The sequence below is a fragment of the Stigmatopora argus genome, chromosome 11, assembly GCF_051989625.1.
Source record: "Stigmatopora argus isolate UIUO_Sarg chromosome 11, RoL_Sarg_1.0, whole genome shotgun sequence".
NCBI classification, from domain to species: domain Eukaryota; kingdom Metazoa; phylum Chordata; class Actinopteri; order Syngnathiformes; family Syngnathidae; genus Stigmatopora; species Stigmatopora argus.
In genome coordinates this window covers 3,582,310-3,602,080 of record NC_135397.1, presented here as the reverse complement: position 1 = coordinate 3,602,080, position 19,771 = coordinate 3,582,310, and the positions used below count along the sequence as shown (strand labels likewise).

At 43.1% G+C, this 19,771-nt stretch overlaps 4 protein-coding genes across 5 annotated transcripts in view; 1 reads left to right on the top strand and 3 right to left on the bottom strand.

Moving 5' to 3' along the window:
* ctbp2a (C-terminal binding protein 2a) overlaps positions 1 to 4,823 on the bottom strand; it is a 38,038-nt gene extending 33,215 nt beyond the window's left edge. For both annotated transcript variants that reach the window (XM_077613190.1, XM_077613192.1), the window contains exon 1: positions 4,525 to 4,823. The gene's annotated coding sequence lies outside the window, so the exon portion shown is untranslated. The remainder of the gene's footprint in view (positions 1 to 4,524) is intronic.
* Positions 4,824 to 7,944: 3,121 nt separating this feature from the next.
* tex36 (testis expressed 36) lies at positions 7,945 to 9,088 on the bottom strand. Its single transcript, XM_077612949.1, has 4 exons — positions 8,885 to 9,088; positions 8,625 to 8,765; positions 8,420 to 8,494; positions 7,945 to 8,337 (listed from the first exon to the last, which is right to left on the bottom strand). Exons 1-4 carry the CDS (start codon positions 8,933 to 8,935, stop codon positions 8,023 to 8,025), a joined length of 582 nt encoding a protein of 193 aa, XP_077469075.1. The 5' UTR covers positions 8,936 to 9,088; the 3' UTR covers positions 7,945 to 8,022.
* A 102-nt stretch (positions 9,089 to 9,190) lies between these two features.
* Positions 9,191 to 11,448, bottom strand: LOC144084481 (uncharacterized). Its single transcript, XM_077612948.1, has 6 exons — positions 11,035 to 11,448; positions 10,897 to 10,960; positions 10,735 to 10,813; positions 10,588 to 10,661; positions 9,893 to 10,144; positions 9,191 to 9,827 (listed from the first exon to the last, which is right to left on the bottom strand). Exons 1-6 carry the CDS (start codon positions 11,120 to 11,122, stop codon positions 9,743 to 9,745), a joined length of 642 nt encoding a protein of 213 aa, XP_077469074.1. The 5' UTR covers positions 11,123 to 11,448; the 3' UTR covers positions 9,191 to 9,742.
* Positions 11,449 to 11,652: 204 nt separating this feature from the next.
* edrf1 (erythroid differentiation regulatory factor 1) lies at positions 11,653 to 19,303 on the top strand. The gene is made up of 25 exons (XM_077612946.1): positions 11,653 to 12,008; positions 12,686 to 12,900; positions 13,213 to 13,279; positions 13,353 to 13,478; positions 13,582 to 13,706; positions 13,779 to 13,917; positions 13,994 to 14,098; positions 14,167 to 14,288; positions 14,369 to 14,480; positions 14,548 to 14,695; positions 14,772 to 14,883; positions 14,964 to 15,075; positions 15,163 to 15,438; positions 15,520 to 15,591; positions 15,798 to 15,945; positions 16,163 to 16,351; positions 16,417 to 16,617; positions 16,682 to 16,897; positions 16,985 to 17,211; positions 17,298 to 17,456; positions 17,530 to 17,679; positions 17,777 to 17,930; positions 18,010 to 18,125; positions 18,211 to 18,353; positions 18,420 to 19,303. Exons 1-25 carry the CDS (start codon positions 11,931 to 11,933, stop codon positions 18,580 to 18,582), a joined length of 3,675 nt encoding a protein of 1,224 aa, XP_077469072.1. The 5' UTR covers positions 11,653 to 11,930; the 3' UTR covers positions 18,583 to 19,303.
* The last annotated feature ends 468 nt before the right edge of the window (positions 19,304 to 19,771 follow it).

The following is a 19,771-nucleotide window of genomic DNA, read 5'->3' as shown; positions in this document are numbered from 1 at the left end:
GCTAAGTGATCCCAAATGGCTCATGGACTTGGCTTTTCTTGTTGATATCACACATGAGCTTAATGTACTGAACAAGAAGCTACAAGGCCAGGGGCAACTTGTCAGTGCTGCCTATGACAACGTGAGAGCATTCTGCACTAAACTTGTGTTATGGAAAGCCCAGCTCTCTCAGACAAACCTTTGCCATTTCCCAGCATGCAAGCTCTCGTGGATGCAGGCACACCATTCAGTGGTGAGAAGTATGTTGAGGCCATTTCCAAGCTACAGGAGGAATTTGATCACAGATTTGCAGACTTCAAGACACACAAAGCCACATTTCAAATTTTTGCGGACCCCTTCTCCTTTGATGTGCAAGATGCCCCTCCTGAGCTTCAAATGGAGCTCATTGACCTGCAGTGCAACTCTGCACTCAAAGCCAAGTTCAGGGAGGTGAGTGGAGAAGCAGACAAGCTTGGGCAATTTTTGAGAGAGTTGACCCCCAGCTTCCCTGAACTTTCCCGAAGGTTCAAGGGGACCATGTGCCTTTTTGGGAGCACATACTTGTGTGAGAAGCTCTTCTCCACCTTGAACTTCAATAAGTCCAAGTACAGGTCCAGACTTACTGATGAGCATCTTCAAGCTCTACTGAGGGTCTCCACTGCTTCCTCCCTCAAGCCAAATGTGACTATGTGAGAAGCGCTGCCAGGTCTCTAGCAGCAAGGAGTAGGCAAGAGAAGCCGTGTTCAGAATATTTCATGTTCAATGTTCCATTCAAGTTCAGAAAGTTAAAGGTTAAAGAGCTGTGAATACAGACATTTGAAACGGAATAAAAATAATTCATTTTCTCTACTTGGCCAGCCAGTGTATATCTACTGTATGCTCATTAGTATTATTTGGTTTTGTATTACTGATTGATTTATTTTTTATTCATCTTTAAGTTAATTTATTTAATTCATTATTTTTTGTTAAAAAATAAAGATTTTGATAACGTTGGAATGTTTTATCAGTGCTTTTCTTGTGGAAATCCTGATGCGGCCCAGTCTCACCCAGACTCGGCCTCTAGCGGCCCCCAGGTAAATTGAGTTCGAGACCCCTGATCTAAACAATGCAAAAGTGACTTTTGGCTGATGTCTGACTTTCATACTGCAGAACAGTAGGTGGCAATAATGCAACAATACCAAGGTTACGTTTGCATGACAATCATTAGATTAGATTAGATCAGATTACTTTATTCATCCCGTATTTGGGAAATTTCACTGTCACAATCATCTCCCTTCACTGCCAAATTTAAAGCACCCAAAACACCAATAGGCCTCTATGGAAATGTCTTTGCGCATTACCGTGTGCAAGGCCCCTTAGTCTCTGTACATCCTCCAAATCGGTAACATTCTACCATGAGTAGATTATCAGTATTAGGCAATTCCTCACAATGCTTCACCCCTCATTGTGAACGAGAGATGCATTCAGGCGCAGCGTCCCTCCGTTTTCGACTCGTCCACCACCGGCCTCGACGTTAATGCAAGCCATTAGTAGCACTTTGGAGGGAAATGGCTCGTTGTTAACGAGGAACACGTGGGAGTTTATTAAGTGGCTGGAGCAAACTCCACCTGTCTTAAACCAGGAAGAGTAAAAATCTACATCCCATCCCGACCAGTCGTAGTGAGTTAATCATGTGCAAAAATGCACATTTACGACTCCGCCATTAGTTGCTGTTGGACTAATAATGATCAAAAATGTGGGGCCTTTACAGGGGCAATTACGCTACAGTGATTGTAAATGAACGCGGATAACAGGCCGTTTTTGCATCCTGTAAATGCAAATTTGGGGAAATGGCTCTCAAAGGGACACGGCAAACTACAAAGCTATTGCTTCTGTGTAATGCTACATTCCAGAAAACTGAAAAAAAAATGTCTTTGATTGAGAAAAAAAGACAGCGGGGGTGTCTGTGACTAATAGAGATGAAATATAATATAAAGCATACCACAAAAATCAGTTTTTAGCGGTCATACTACATTATACTAGTTGTGATTTTCAGCACTACAGTGTAACTTTTCATGCCTGCTGACACTTCAGTCTAAAATGAGTATTTTCAATTCTGACCAAACAAAATAAATGTAAAATTATCCTCTTTTAAGCAAACTTTTCTTAATGCCAATCTTATTCAAACCTCATTTGTGCAGACATTGAGTTTAAACGAGCCATTGACGCCACCAGATGATCAATGCCGACTTTCCCACGTCATCAAAATAGCAGAACTAACAACTTTCCATATATATATATATATATCACTGTGGGTTCAATTTTGTGAAATACGGGAAGAGCAAACAACAGCTCAGAGACAAATGGGTTTTACTACGCTAGGATGAATAGTTTCCCTTGAACATTTTGGCTCATTCCCACCGCCAGAGCCTCCCCGGCGCCCAACACAGACGAGAAGATCACAGCATCCACCCGTCTTTTATCACTGAGGAGAATCAAACACCTGCTTCTGGCCACATCCACCCCGCCCAATCTTCAGAGCGAGAAAAATTAGGAGGGGGGTACAGCTGGCGAGCATTTGCGGAGGGCGCCAAATCCACTCGGCACACAAAAATGTTTGAAGTGTCTTACGCTTGAAATGTGAAGATATCACGGGAGCTCAGAGAGGTGTAAAAGCGTTCACAGTACAACCATTTGAGACGACAAAGCTCACAGTGAAAATCCGCTTCTCAGTGTCGGTAAATGATCAGTGTCATTTGGAACGGGCTGAACTGGATGAATGGCAGCGGTAATTGCAGTATTACATAATAAAACATAACCCTTTATTTACCCAGGCCAAACAATCCTAATTTGGATCGCAACCAGGAATTCTGTTTGCGGTTAAAACTAAAATCAGTTTGGCCCTTAATCTGCTCTTAAAGCTAAAGTTTTGGTAACAAACAAACAACTCATAAATGAAGATTCCCCATTGGCAAGTATAAATCAAGAATCTGCACCAAGTATGAGCAATCGTAATTTTCATTAGCAACAGAACTGCGGGTCTGTATCAAAAACAACAAAGAATCGATTCATCCGAGGATCATGCATTAATTTTCGATTTCACTTATTTTGTTCATTGTCAATGAGAACTGGAACATTTCCCAGCTGACTTTGAAGAGACGACACGAGGAACTGGTCGCCAGCCAATTACGCAGTAAATATAGAGAAAGACAGACAACTCTGACTGAACGGATCCAAGCATTCCTTTATTTTCTTTTGTAAATTTGGGCTTTCCTCCAAGTGTTCCAGCGTATAAATCATTGTAAAATGGGAAAAGCCAGTGAAGCTCTAAGGGGTCTATTTCCACAAGCAATTAAATAATCAATTAATCAAGTCCTTTGACAGTGCGCTTGTCAATAAAGCACTCTTTGATTTAGTATTTTCCTTCCCGTGAGACATCGAAAGGCTTGACAGGAACGCACGTTGTGTTTGCAGCATTCATTTTAGAACACGAGGGATCCGTGGGGACGCCAGAGGAAGTTCTACCCCCAACGGGGACGGCAGATGAGGAGGGGGATCAGTGCTCCAAAGTGGATTGAAGGCGCTTGGAAAATCCCAGTCAACGATGACAGCGGAGGGCACGTGGAATTTTAAAATAGCAAATCCAGACCGTCATTTCAAATTGTTTACTATTTAATCATGACGTGGTTAGTAATGTTACCCGGGATGCTGTTGACAGAAAATATGCAATAATAATAGCAATTAAACATGATCAGTCAATGCCCGCATTCACAGTTCAAATAAATATAACAAGTTTAGGAGCAAGTTCAACAAAAAGGTCAGTAAATTCATTACTAAGATATCAAATCAGACCTCGATATCGGCCGATTCACCAATCAGGTGCAAAAGTACGTGACCGGGCCCACTTTAATACATATGATTACATTTTTACTCATGCATATACTCCCTGATGAGGTCAATCTGAGTTGATGATACGGCATGCGTGGGCACTCCTGTCATTTGTGCAGGTTAATCTGAAAGCAAATCATTGTCTGTCTACGATCCCCTTTAAGAAAAACCCAACAACTTGAACTTTCCCATGTGAAAATACACCCTAAATTCCAACTGCCTTGTGACAATGCCCTGAAGGGGAGAGCAGATGTCCTTTGCCTTGCAGCACATCTGCATGCGGCCTCAATCTCCACCCCTCCGGCGTCCAGACAATAGCACAGCCTCCCTCCTTGAGGAGTTTTTTTTCTTCTTTTTTTTTTAAACTGGAGCCTCCAGTGCAACAATAAAACCAAGAATGCAAAGAGTTTCCCACTCACAACCATTAAAAATGAATCCACACTGCTGATCAATTTAGAGATGGCCAACTTTTTTGTATGCTTGCGTTTTAATCCCACGTGCATAAACTGCTCCCTGTCACCCACGCAAAGAAAGTAGTGAATCCAACAAAAAAAGTAGTGGGGTACCCACCTCCCACATCTCGTGAGGGGGAAACTCCCTTGAAAAAACAACTATACACAGCGCGGCTAGTACGTTGAATCGCAGATCTTAACAACAAACGATAGAATCGATTCCTACCTCCTGTTGGATGATGAGTGCGGGTGAAAGCGTTGAATCCGGAAGCAGCATCGCAGGCTAGGCGCATTTCAAATCGGCTCGGATTTGAATCATAATCCACCTTTTGAGGAATGTCAACAGAAACTTATCCCGATCGCTAGCGGCGAAGTGGACGCTTAAAAGGAGCCTGGAATGCGTCCCGTTGATGACTTGAATGGCGAGTAAACAATATCCTGCTCCTCCTCCTCTTCTTCTTCTTCTCCTTCTTCGTCTTCTTCTTCTTCTTGTTCTTCTTCTTCTTCCGTCTCTCCTGCCAGGATTGAGAGGTGCGTCTCCCCCTCCTTCCTCTTCCTCTGTCGCTTTGTCAATAAGGCGGAGCCATTGGCTCACGAGTAAAAGACGCACACGCACACGCACTCAACAGCGCAACATTGTCAACTGTAAAAAATAAAATACTACACGAGAAAAACAAGACGTTTCTTTGACTTTCTTTACTTTTGCAATCAATTGTTTTCTTCAAGTAGCACGAATGTTAGCAGGCTGGTAGGTTTATCCAGGAATTCAAATTACTTCAAATTGTGTAGTATTTAATAACAACAAAAGTTTTATTGCTATCAAAATTAAGTTAACATGTTTAAAATAAAGACACTGTATAATGTCAGTGTTTTGTTTTACATAAATTAACTTCTATAAAAATATTTTGGTTGGGACTGTATGGACTTAAAAAAAGTTTGCACACCTCTGCCCTGGAAGATCTCATCTCATTTTCTGAACTGCTTTATCTTCACTAGAGTCGTCGCGGGGGGGGGGGGGGGGGGGGGTGCTGGAGCCCATCCCAGCAGAATTAGTGGCCAGCCAATCAGAGGGCACAAGGAGACAAACAACCATTCTAGGGGCAATTTAGAGTGTCCAATCAGCCTACCATGCATGTCTTTGGAATGCGAGAGGAAACCGGAGTACCTGGAGAAAACCCACGCAGGCCCGGGTAAAACATGCATACCTGGATTTGAACCCAGGACCACCACCGTGAGGCCAACGCGCTAACCACTCAGTCGCTGGGCCGGGCCCTGGAAGATACCTCACAAAAAACATTATGTGATGCAGTATGTAGTAATGTGAGGTATATTTGCAGCATAGTAGGCTATGAATGAAAAAAAACTACTTCTATTTTGAATCAAGATGACAAAAGATACACATGGATGATATATGTAGATGATTTAAATTTTCATACTGAAGGCTCCAACTGACTATAACTACAAAAAAATCCCATTTTCATTTATAGTGTGAACACATAGAAGATCATCGGCGAACAAACATTTATAGCATTTCTGCAGCGAGGGACATTAATTCTCCCCTCACAATTCCTTCTGGCGTAAATGCAAGCATTTGACCTTTTTAAAATGCAACACGATTCTCGGACTTGAGAGTAGAAGCTCATGAAGCGGCTGCTCAATCTGAAGGACTTGAGTACACACTGGAAAAAACCCGCACACTCGCTGCCAGCAAATGCCCCCGTGCACCTTGCTTATTGGGAGTATTGGATAGTGTATTAATATCTAATGATAGCTTCTTTATGTGATGTCATCGCTTTAAGTAAGCTACTCATGTTTCATAAGACCTTATGTTAGATGCTAAAATGTTATTTGGGAGAAAAAGGTTGGGGGTCCGCTGTTGTAAAGGACATCTAAAAAAAGGTCAATGGTCTTGAAAGCAGAATTATATAAATTGGCGCATTTGACGCATTATTAATCTTTAAATTGCATTTATCCAATCCAATCTCCATCAACTCTCTGTGACAAGTCCATCTATCCTCCTTCAAAATGTCAGGTAACATTCCTAATGGAATGCAGTAGCTTGTCTGCTCTTTGCTTGCAACAGCTCTCTAATGTACCCTAATTATGGCCACAACCTAAAAGCTAATTGGCATGCATCATACTGCAGGGTCGGTCTTTCGAGATTATCGGGGCTCATCTGCTGGAAATAAACTCGGCAAATTCTTCAACTTGTTTACCGGTGTATCTCCCCAATTTTAGAGTTGGCCTTCTCTTTTAGATAAGGCAATTGGCAAATCCAGTTCTTAATATTTCCCCCTCCTCAAACAGGTGCCAGAGCCCTCTGCTCAACACATCAAAGAATACGCACACAAACCCACTCGCGAATAAATAAATCACAGCGAGTGCTAAGAATGGAGAGTGTGTGTGTGTAGATTTAGCGCCCCGTCTCGTTTCATATTCATGAGGTGCAAAGCTTTGGTGCTCCCTGTGCTTGTTTACCGGCTTGTAGCGTCTCGTGTCCTTGGGAGGAGGTTTGATATTCCGCAAGGTAAATGTGTTGACATAAGCTCGCCATTTTGCCTCTTGACACAATACACATGATGCTCAGCGCACACTCACAAACATCATCTAATGTTCTCCTTCCTGAAAGGCCTTGTTCGGTGTTAAAAGCTGTCCCTTTCTTTATATGATGAAACATTTGGACTACCTTATTTAACTGTCTGAAAGGGGAAAGCTATTAGACAGCTCAATATAATGTTGTTAGAGTCCTACATGACTGCCTACAACACAGTAATCACACACTGAATTTGGCATTAGGTAAACATGGCTTTCCAGTTGCTGACTGTTGCAAAATAACTCAAGCGATTGATTATTTTCTGTAACCCAGAGGCTGTTTACGCGGCAATAGTTGCAAAAATTTGAAATTTCCTTCCAGAGTGAACATTTAGTCAACCCTGTTGTCTTTGTCTAAACAGTTGAAATCGCCTGAGTTTTGGGTGCAGTCTAACTCCTGAAAGAGTAGGTGACAAAATGCTACACTATATATTTTCTTTGCAAGCTTCCCCCAATGAAGGCTAACGTACAAGCAGTTATTGTGCAAAAAAATCCACTTTTAGTGCGGTAGAGTGTGGGTCTCCCAAAAGTGCTTTTGTCCAATTGTCTCCCACGCATCCTGTCCTTGGAAATAAATTTTCTCATTTTACATGTTCTCATTTGAACTGATGAATGGATAGATCACTGCCTACAGGCAGGTTTCTTCAAAATGTATTTTAAATAAAACCCTATTGAGTATTCATTTTAACTCCTAGTCTATCTGAAACTGAGCTGCTACCCTCTGCTGCTGAGGATTTGAACTGCTTTGGAACAGTGTGTTTGAATGCCTTATTGAGGCCCGATATGGATGCTTAAAATCCCGTATTCATCGCGTCACTTGAGTTTTTACCTCAATTATGAAGAAAAAAAGGTGTCTGAGGTTCTAACTTTATCATCAGAATTCTGAATACAATCAAAATTCTCACATTGAAGTCAAAATCTTGGTCATCTTTCCTTTGTTGGCCCTTATTCTCCTCCATAATCTACTACCTTGTTTACCATGCTACTAAATATACCAAATGGTAGTTTCACTGTATATATATTTATCTCTGGTAAGTACGACATTCATTTATTCCTTTAAATACTGATTCTCAACACCATTAGACGATATAGTTGTTATGCGCTGTCATACTGTGGTTGCATTAATAGCCCACTACTGCTTCTTACAGAGAGGTCTGGTACCTGCATTAAGATTGGCGAAGCCCAGCACTTCCAAACTATCATAGTCATCATTGGAGGCTTGCCCAAACCACATGAAGTCTCCACCATCAAGTGGCGCCACCGCACTCTTCTTCTGGTGGTCGCGTGGAAAGCGCCGTTCCTCGGTGGGTTCCACACGGGGCTGTGTGGTAAAGTCGGCCCCGTAGACCGAGTTTTTCTCCGTGCTGCATTTGACATCATGCTGGCACAGGCAAAGGTGAGACCTGTGTTGATTGATCTCCTCTTTACACTTTCGGCGGCCCGCGCCCTGATGGGGTCAAACGCAAAATTGGATTTCAAGGGGAAAACGGGCTTTCTTAGATCAGACGTTCTGTCGGGGGGATACTCGCCTCATCAAAGACAACGATATTATCCTTGAAGGAAAGCTTGTTGTTACACTGTGAGGCGGAATACGCCCTGGATTTCTAAAACAAACAAAGCCACCATAGAAATATGAAAATAGAGTAAACGCCCTGGTGCTTTCACTGTAATAGCCATCAATGTTTCTCTAAAAATCTATCAACATTTGGCTTTGATGGCTCCAGATGCACATACTTGCTCCGGTCTCGTCTTGGTAAAGCGATCAAAGTCATAAGCTTGCGGCAAATGTGGGGGAACTTGGGTCAGCATCCTGCCCGTGCTTGTAGACGCTTCGCGATTCCTCCCCTCGTTCGGTGGAGGGTCGGGATGAGGGAACTGAAAGAGTCAAACATCCATTTTTTTAGTGTTGCTAGAAATGTACAATTTTGCAAAAAATGGCTTTCAATACATTTATGCACAGGGGAGTGGACTTCAAGACGAAAACATTTTCTTACCCAGTTGCCATCAAAGCATGTTGGGGAATAACGCTTGCCGCCTTTTACCATGTTGTCATACTTGGACGGTAACTTCACTGCAGAAATGGAAATCTACACACAAACACACACACACGTGCTAGTGACTATGGAAACTGTGCATTCAACAAGCATTATATGCTCTCACGGTCACCGTGGTGAGGAACTAAAATACCAAGGGAGCAGAGAAATTAGGACTACAGTGTCTACTTTATCATTTTACCAAAGAAAAAAAAATGACAAGGAACTGAGATTTGATTTAAGAAAAGCCAACATGACAGCATAAAATAAATGATGCAAAACTGTTAATTTATTTCAACAATTCCCAAAACAGTAGCCAATTATATCCAACACGATCATTTAAAGATTTGCAAACGAACGAGTTATTTTAAAACATGGTTCAAAGTCAATTTTCTAAATACAAAAAAAGTTATTTCATAGCCAAGAAACAATTCAATTAAACATTACCTTAGAAAATGGCAGTTTATTTGCAAATAACACTGGAGCAGGTCTAACAAAAGGCTGACATACTGTGACATCATCAAGCGTGTAATAAGGTGAAACAAGGTACTTTGATGACATATACATCAATGTATTACACGGCTTGCAATGTTCTAATATTTACATAACTTGATGATGTATGTGTCATTATGTTTGCATTACATTAACTGCTTTAGGAAATTACTGTTACTTGAACTCCTTGATAAACTGACCAAGCATGAATTGTTTTGTACGTTGGAAGAAGCTAAAATATGCGGACAAGCATCCTGGAATTTCTTGACCGAGAGTCTGACGTAGTAAAGGCTGATCCACCATGATTAAGACCTTTCTGCATCACTTTCAAGAACTGCTGGGAAAAGTCTGGCTGTTTATTTTCCCATTTCTGCACACGTGCCTCCTCAAGTGGCTGGCCACCCGATGCCACCTGGAGACAGTCGTCCGATGAGTCTGAGAAACTTTCAGACCACCGTCAAACACTTTACCACGTACCTCTCTTGCGCCACGTTGTACTTATTCATCCTGTCTGCTTCCTGCTTTTTCTCCTCCAGCCACCTCCGCAAGAGATCCTCCTTCTCCCTCCTGGCCTCCGACAGCGCGGCCTTCAGTTCGCACTGCTCCTTGTGCAAGGCGGCTAGCTCTTTAGTCTGATGCTCGATGGTATACTCGTGTCGGTGAATGATGTCCTTCAGGGCATTACTTGCTTTAGCCAGAGTCAGAGCCTCTTGGCGGTGGTGCGACATACTGAATTGGAGAAAGTTCATATTTGATGTGAATGAGTGCAAAAGCATTTAAAACTCATGTGGTGTACTGCAGGGGTCTTGTTAAGAGACACAACAGTAGAAGGAAATTGAATCTGTAAAGAAAGCTAAACCGTTGAATATATTGAAACACTACTTGCTTGTACACTCACGTAAAGTACATTTGGTGTACCGCAAGGGTATATTCTCGGACCACAAGGTTTTGACGGATCTCACTGAGGTATCAAAGATTAAACGAATAATTCTTACTTGCAGGAAAGGACGTTGAAATGTCATGATCAGTACACGTGAAGTTGCATGCTATAAACACAACTTACAACTATTAAAAAGAAGACATTTAAAAAAGCTGGGGACCCCAAATGTCTGTTCTGGAACCACAAGTGATAAGATACAGGGCAAGAATCATCGTTCAAAGGTCATTCTTACCGTGACTGCCAATGCTGTAGTTCGGCATCTTTGAAATGCATTACAGTGGTCAAATCGGAGACGGTCTGAGAGAGCTTAAAAGACATAAAAATCAGGATACACAATGTACATGTTCCGCAGGTCCAAAATCATAAACAGTTTTCATACCTTTTCTGCCAAATGCTCACTTTCTCTGAGGCCGAGCTGAAGTAATCTGACGTTCTGAACTTTAACCCCATCTTCTGTGCTGTGGTAAGGAATTATTGACATTTAACTTAGAAAATCTTGACATTTTTTGTGTGCAACAAAATAAAAGAAGACATTTCTAACCTTCCTGCCTGGATATCTTCTACAAACTGCTGGCGACTATCAAAACGGTCTTCAAACTGAGACACTAAAAGATGGGGAGAGGTTAAGTCAATTAGAATGAAGGAATGAATACTTGAAATAGAAATTGATGAATCATACAGATTGTATATACGCCTTCGAATGGATGTTTCTCTCTCTGATCTCTAAGTTGTAGTCGAGAACGTACACGACTCTTCCAGCTCGCCATCTTAGTTCACACAAACACGTCTCATATTTTCTCTTTGCCTTACAAACGGAGTATTTTTCGTCGTACGATTCTGTGGTGGTCAAACAACAGCTGATTGTTAGAATGCAGCGGTCAGCTGATGTATGCCACGCCCACAAACACCCCCCCTCCTTTCAGCCAATCAACAGAAGGCTGAAATAGACCTTTAATAAGGATTAATTATTTCAAATAATAATTAAATACTTCTAAAATTTTCTGAAAGGATAAATATATTACACATTCTCCCCCTAAAAAACTATTTTCAACCGAGTATTACTTTTGAGAAACGCAGAGAATATTCTCAAACCTTCCACAACAATCGCCCACTAAGCATTTCCGGGTTCACATCCTAGCGAGGTTGTTTTATTTACATTCACCGAAATATAAAAATATACTTGACCCATGTATTCTTGTATGTTATTTAATTTTTTATGTTTTATTGTATTAAAAAAATATTTTGAAGAAAAGAAAGCTTTTGAATAAAACGGAAGCCATGTGTTGTCATGAGACGCGACACCGACTTAGTTGCTCAGGGAAGGAGAACGAAGGAGCAAGTCCTTGTAATGCGGCGATCGCACAAGTTGACAGCATGAACCTAAATTATTTTCATATTCTTTGACCCTAAATGCTTTGCCTGATCCTCCCTTATACAAAGTGTCCGGTCTCGGACTGCGGAGGATCTTAGCATCCTGAACTAAGAAACGTCAACAACTTTAGCAATATCGATTCAGGTGGTTATTACTGCATAGAAAGGCTTCTGCTATAGCCTTTTTGTGTGTGGATCTACACTATGGACGCTTCAGATGCCCCTAGAGAAGCCGTGGATCATGCCCAGGAAGATCACATCATCTCAGGCGACAACAAGCACGTAAGTAGATAGGTCAGCTATGGCTGTGTTGGGAATTATTCACCCACTATTTATAGAAATGTTATAACCGATACTGTAGGTCACTCACTCATCATTCAAATTAAAAAATACTTTCAGGCATTTAACAACATCATTACTGTCATAAAATCAATCATGACGTTAAGATACCGACACCACGTCAGTCGTAAACATTGTGTTAACATTTTGTGATGTAATGTATCGCAAAGATGGAGACAGATTCATTTAAAGAGTTTAACCCCTTCCAAGGGATTATTTTGGTGACAAAAAACAACTTAAACCCCATAAAGACCTGGCGTGGTGGACGTGAATGTGATGGTGTGTTTACATTAGTGTTGTTCCAAAACTGTACTCAGTCAGGGCACCGAATACAGACAACTATGTGTTATCAATTTTGGTCCCAAGATTGAATTCAATCCAGTTTTCATGTGTATTCTTAGCACTGAAGCATTTTCCAGCTGCTGTGAATCACACAAATAACAAAATATGTCTGGTGCCTGGTATTACTACTCCTTATAAACCAGCAATACTAATATAAGAGCACCTATGAGTCAAATGAGTGCGTCTAAAGGCTTCAAAAATTATCACACATATTCGTTGTTGGCATTGGCAGTTCCAAAATGTGAAACATAATGTTTGATTTTCTATCTTTAACACAGAATTTGCCCACGTGCTCGGGCGGTGCCAGCAGCGAAATAAAGAGCTGCGCCGTGGTCAAGTACTGCGCTGCCCCGCCTTCCAGCACGTATGCGTTACTGCAAGAGAAGACCGACCTCAAACTGCCCCCTGCCAACTGGCTGAGAGAGAACACCCAGCTGGGCGCCGCTGGCACCACCGTGTTGGGCTCCAGCAGTAAAGGAAAGCCATTTTCAAGGTAGATCATCTCATAGTAAAGGCATTATTAATCTGTGTATGCATTTTTTCAGTTTTTTTAAATAGTGTTCTATGAGATTTTTTAAATCATCCAATTTAGTTCCCTAAAATTTAAGCATTTGGTTGATTATAAAACTATTTAAGTCATTTATAAAGTTAGCAAAGAGCAGCATAAGGGTTTTCCCAAGAGATAATGAACAGCTGTAGTGATGAATTGAAATTATGTAAAAATATAGGTCAATATGATTTCATTTGTTATGTAAAAAATATATATAAATATTCGATATGTGGCTGCACTTCTTTATTTGGTCAGTTTCGGGATGGCGTACGAATTTATAGACTGCATTGGGGATGACGTTGACGTCGTATCAGATTCAGAGGTTGGTGAAACGGTACCTTTTTCGTCTGCGTCTCTTTAAACCTTTTGCTGATGCTGACCGTCCTTTCTGACAGAACATCAAGAAGCTGTTGAAAATCCCATACAGCAAATCGCACGTCAGCATGGCCGTCCATCGTGTGGGTCGTACGCTCCTTCTGGACGAGCTGGACATGCAAGAACTCTTCATGAGATCCTCTCAAGTTAGTCACACAATTTCAGGCCTCACCTTCTAACTGACGATTCCTTTTTATGACTTATTCATTACATTTGGGGACAATAAATTCAAGATGAAATATGTTTTAGACAGGAGATTGGACGTGGCTGAAGGACTTTTACCAGCGGCTGATGGATCAAAAATGGCAGAGAAAAAAGAAGAGCAAAGAACATTGGTATCAGAAAGCCATCCTGTCCAAGTTCCTCTACTACAGGTCAGCACTTCAATTTACCCCAAGAGAGAAATAAGAAATCATCTTACCGTCGAACATCTGCGTTAATTGCAGCATTAACGGCGACTGCGCCGCCGAGCCGGTGGCGGACCAACTGAATGACGACGAGGAGTGCGGGGCTGGCGATTTCGGCTCGTCCTGGCCGACCGCTTTCTCCAGCTCTGACGCGGAACAGTCGGCTGCTCGTAAACAGGTTGCTTATCTCGCATAATTTTCCATTTGAGGAAAGGCTTCCGCCATGACTTGCAATTGATTGTCGAATGTTTTAGGACCGTGTGCCCATGGACAGCAAGTTTGCCCTGGGTCAGGGGACGTCGGCATCCCAAGAAGAGCAAAACCTCCTAGCGCTCTTTGACGAAGGTGAAAACAGTCAGGTAGGGTCATTCCTTCGCAGCCTACTTTTTCGTAAAACTCAACAGTTACATTTCTTGGTGTTTTACAGGGTTTAAGGAACGACTTTGTGCGAAACATTATGTGGACGTTCGAAGACATCCATATGTTGGTTGGCTCCAATATGCCCATTTTTGGAGGGGGCCGATATCCGGCTGTCAGCCTTAAACTCAGGTTGGAAAGATTTGATTTTAAACAATGTCGGAATCCTAAGCGTTTTTTTTGGGCTTATGTCATGTTTTGTCTTTTTCTAGGGATAACAATAAACCCATCAATATCTTGACGGGTATTGACTACTGGCTGGACAATCTGATGTGCAACGTTCCCGAACTGGTCATGTGCTTTCACGTCAATGGCATTGTACAGGTAAAATGTCTGCTGGATTTGTCTCTTTGCCAGCCCACTCTTGCTACATTGAATCTGATTGTTGCAGAAATACGAGATGATAAAAACAGAGGACATCCCCCACCTGGAGAACTCGACTTTTTCCACTCGGGTGGTGAAAGACATTGCTCAGAACATCCTCTCGTTCCTCAAGTCGAACTGCACCAAAGAGGGTCACACCTACTGGCTTTTCAAAGGTAGCATATGCGATGAAGTAAACAATTAAAACCTGCATATTTTTTTTTTTTTAAATACCTAATCTCCTGCGATTAGCTAGCGGGAGCGACTTCGTGAAGCTTTATGATCTTACGACATTGTGCGAGGAGGCTGAAGAGGAGAAAAGCCACAATCCATTCACACTTCCCGTGGCTGTGTTGCTTTACAAGTAGGAAAATATTGTGCCTTTTTTCAAATGAGATTGAGTTGGAAGCCGACTCTGACATTTTTGTTTGCTTACTGCTTCAGAGTGGCTTGCAACCTGATGCTCAAAGCCAGAGAAAACAGAAAGCACAACGGCACCATTCGAACTCTGCTTTTGAACTGCGTCAGACTTCTGGACCAGGACAGACATCCACAGGTAAGGTTATGGCCAACATATACGTATGTATACCTCGACTTAAAGGGTCAAGTTGACAAATCCACCCTCCTCTGTCTTTTTCCGCAGATCATCGCATCGGCCCACTACATGCTGTCCGAGCTTTTCCAGCTCGACGAATCTCAAGAGGACGACGACGACGGAACGGAGTCGTTCCGGGCCTGCGGCTCCGAGGACAGCTACAGTAACGACGACCGCGACGAAGACCTGGAAGAGGAGGAGAGCGATGACAGTAGCTCAGAGAGTAACAGCCGCACGCAAGATGACAGTAAAGCCGTGGCCGTCATCCGATCTGTCGGTGAACTTTCTGTCCCGGAGAAATACAAATCCACTCAGCTGATCAGAGTCGGTGAATTTTGATGTTTTTGCTTTTTCTTGAACGGTCACTGAAATATTTATACCAGGTTGTTTTTAATGCGTCTACAGCCAGGTTGTGCCTTTCCCATCTCGCAAGACAAAGAAGAGCGGTGCAGACACGTCCTCAACTACGTATTGAAGGCAAGTGTACAGGGGGTGCCGTTTGTTTGACTTTGACAATGTAAGGTCTGGGAGCGAGAAAAGTTGATTTGGCGACGAGGGAAAACATCATAACCCGAGGACTGGATTTACAATTTCCGTAGCAGTATCTCTCTCTACTATTGATTTGGAAAAAATGTGTTTTCGCACAATTGTCTGGTTTTAATGGCTACGTGACACTACCACAGGGGCTCAAGGCCGTCGATGGCAGCATCAAGAAGGAGAGTGACCTTCCAGCTGTGGACCCCAATACACCCATCCCTCTCAAGTACGAAGACGGCAACAGTTGCGGAAACGGCGTCACAGAGAAAGGCATCTCTCCTCTTCTCGAAAAAGGTCCCGTTTCTTATCACAATAAAGCTCTTATGACCGGGAGATATGCCTTAATAAATCAGATTATTTTTTACTCGCAACATTATATACAGTAATACCTCATTTAACGTGGGTAATAGGTTCTAAGACCTGCCGCAAAACAAAACAATAGAGATAAGTGATACATTCAGTGGATTTATCTACCAAAATAATGGAACGTCCATCTTGTCTTTTTCAATAGGGCCCTTGCAGATGGACCTGAAGCATCCCACGCGTTCGGGCATGATTCCCGGCTCGTGGCAGCACCAGATGAAACTGCAACTCTTCCTCAAGGCCTCCAAGGCTTACTATGTGTTGTCCGACGCCGCCACCAACCTGTTAAAATACGGCCGAGCCTTGCGTTACATCAAGCTGTCGTTGCAAAGCTACGGTTAGGAGCTTTAAAAAAAACAACAACTCCAAATCGTCCTTATTTCACCCTCATTTCCCTCTCAGATGCCTATTGCTTCATCGGAGGGGCGCTACATCCGCACGTGCTGCTGTTCCACAGTCACTGTCTCTCCCTGTGTGGGGACATCCAGCTGATGTTGGCCCAGAATTCCAACAACAGAGCCGCCTACCAGGAAGAGTACAGCTATCAAACCAAAGAGGACCAAGAGATCTTACACAGCTTGCACCGGGAGAGCAGCTGCCAGGGTTAGTCTCTCAGCGATTCACTCGTCGAGTCTTTACGACTCACCATAACCGTTGCGCCCCTCAGCCTTCAACATGGCGACCGAGCTGGCCACGGACCCGGAATATCTGCTGTTCGTGAGCAGCAAGTGCTACGAGGCCACGTACGAGCTGCTCGTCTCCCACGCCTTAAAGGACGAGGCGGCGGATCAGTTGGCTCAAGTGCTCAAACGGCTCGGGAACATCCGCAACGAAATGGGGGTTTTCTACATGAACCAAGCGGCCGCCATGCAGACGGAACAAGGTTCATTCTTCTTCGCCGGCCATCGGGGATGATAGACGTTCAGACCATTTGTACTAAAAAAATGGATTCCTCCCTTTTGGTTGACAGCAAAGACGTCAGTGTCGGCCGCCGAGCAGGAGATGTGGAAAAAGAGCTTCGCCTTCTTCGAGAATGGCATGAAGGACTTTGAAGCCATCGGGGACAGCACGAACAAAGCGCTGCTGCTGTGCAACACGGGCAAGCTGATGAGGATCTGCGCCCAGGCCCACTCCAGCGTCTCCACAGACGACGGCAGAGGGGAGTTCTCCCCCGAGGAGGCTCTCTACTACCACAAGGTGACTACTGCTCAACTCCAGCATCACATTTTTTATTTATTTTTGTCCCTGCTCGACCCATTCTCACTTTACCCCCAAAATACCAGGCCATAGACTACTACCTGCGAGCAATGAGGTCTCTATCGTGCCGGGACAACCACCAGCCGGTTTGGGACAGCGTCAACTGGGAGCTTTCTACCACCTACTTCACGTTAGCTACACTCTTGCAGGATTACGCACCTCTTTCCAGGAAGGCTCCGGAACAGGTATCGTTTGGGATTTAATAACCCGCTAACAATGCGATCACGATGACCACGTTTTTGTTCCTTCTTTGTCAAGATTGAGCGGGAGGTTACTGAGGCCATGATGAAATCGCTCAAGTACTGTGACCTGCACACGGAGTCAGCCCGCCAGCCTCTTTACCAATACAGAGCGGCCACCATCCATCATCGTCTGGCCTCCATGTACCACAGCTGCTTCCGAAACCAGGTGGGGAATGGCGTTTATCAACCGCCTTTGGGTCTTATCGTCCATTTCCATCTCTTTTCTAAAGTGTATTTCTGCTGTTGTTCCCGTGATACTTTAGGTGGGTGATGAGCGCTTGAGGAAGCACCACCGCAGTTTGGCCGAACTCCACTACAGCAAAGCCGTGTATTTGTTCCTCAGCCTGAAAGACGCGCCTTGCGAGCTGCTCCGCGTTTTGCTGGAACGAGTGGCTTTCGCCGAGTTCACCATGGCAGGTGGTTTTTGAGAAGCCAGGCTCTCGCTCCCAAAAAACACTGGCTTGTTTCTTCATCTTTCGTGTCTCGCCGCACGCAGCTCAGAACAGCAGCACGGCCAAGCAGAAAAGCCTCGTGGCCGCTCTGGAGATTTTGGCCGAGACTCGCGCTGCCTTCCAGATTATTCACAAAGAGCTGCTTGAAGAGCAACAAGAGGTTGGAGTTTGCTTTTGTTTTTATAAATGTTCTAATTCAGGGGTGTCCAAACAAATCAAATCACTCACTCACTTCTGATGCGCAGAGAAGCAGCGCCGATCTGGCAGGACCTCCATCGGGATTGAACCTCCAGGAAGTGACCAAGCTGAGCGCCCTGTTCGAGTCGCGCTTCTCCGACCTGCTCCTGCAGCTGGTCAAACTCATGACCAAAAGCAAACGCAAGCCCAGGTGAGAACCTGTAAAAAAAAACGACTTCCACAAAGGCCGTTTCCTCACCAATTTTTCACCGCGCAGCAAAAAGGACGACGAGCTACTGCCACGCTACAAGAACATTTACTCCAAGCTGCTGCGCTGCGACAAGAGCACGCCACTGCTGGCACGCGTTCACCTCTACACGGAACTGCTCCAACAGCTGGCGCACAAAGCCGACGAGGACGTCGTGGACATGGTATCATGATGGCACTTTACACGGTATTACGAAAAAAAAGAAGCTACTTTCAACCAATCCCGTAGTTGGAAATTCAAAATGGTTGAAAATTTTGCCATTCAGGATGAAAATCCTGAACTTATTGTAAGTAGTCTACCAAAGAACCATTTCATTTACCAGTGTGCCTTAAGATACAAATTTAACTCCTGAAAATTGAGTCCCTTGTGCTCATATCTGAAGGCACAACGATACAGAGAAGCCAAGAAAAAAATAAGACGACACAATCTACTTGACTAGCAGTGTTAACGTTATTTTGTGGTTTTTTTCTGTTAAACAAGAATGTTTTTGATTTGGGGTTATTTGAGCAGTTTTGGCACATCAGAACCACGTGATGAGAATTTGCCTTTTACACTGTAGCCAGCGAGGCAAGGGTGGAATATTGCGGGCATCCTGCAGTCACATCATTTTACGTGCGTACGTGTCAATACTACTTTTTTGTGGAAGACTTGGCACAATGGGGTGCCAACATTACTTCATTTGTGCTATTTTCTACAGAGTGGAACTTTAAAAAGGGCCAATCGATGCTGAATCAATAACAACATAAGCGTATTTTTTATATACAAAGCTTCCGTTGGCGTTGTGTGAATTTGTTTTTCTTTCACGGTTGTCCAAACCGAAATAGTGCAATTTTGTAAAAATGTGAAAACAAGCATGTTTGCTGTGGAATGGAAATAAACAGTTTTGAATACAATATGTACTGCTATGTTTTTTTAAGGCTATAGTTATCTGAAAAACTTCAAAGTTTGCCTGTTGTTCTCCGTTTAATTATTTTTAACTTTAACATATGTTAATTCTTGGTTGTCTGATCAATTAATTGCTTCCCCAGAAATAGGGATTTATACTCCAGTACAATCCTTTCCTAAATCCTCATGATACATTTAAGTACTGTTATTAATAACTTGTTTATTATGGGGTTGTATCAAAGCTGTTGGTAGTATGGGATTAGCAAAAAAGCTCACCCTATACACAAGGTGGCAGTGCTGGACAGAATATTCCTGGTCTTGATTTGTACATCTAGTACATGTAAACTTACATAACCATGTAGTACATAAAATTATACACACACGGCATTATTGTACTGTAGATTACCATGGTAAAATACAATATACTTAACTTCCTATGACCTGCCGTCCACGTGTGGACATCATATTTTTGGTTG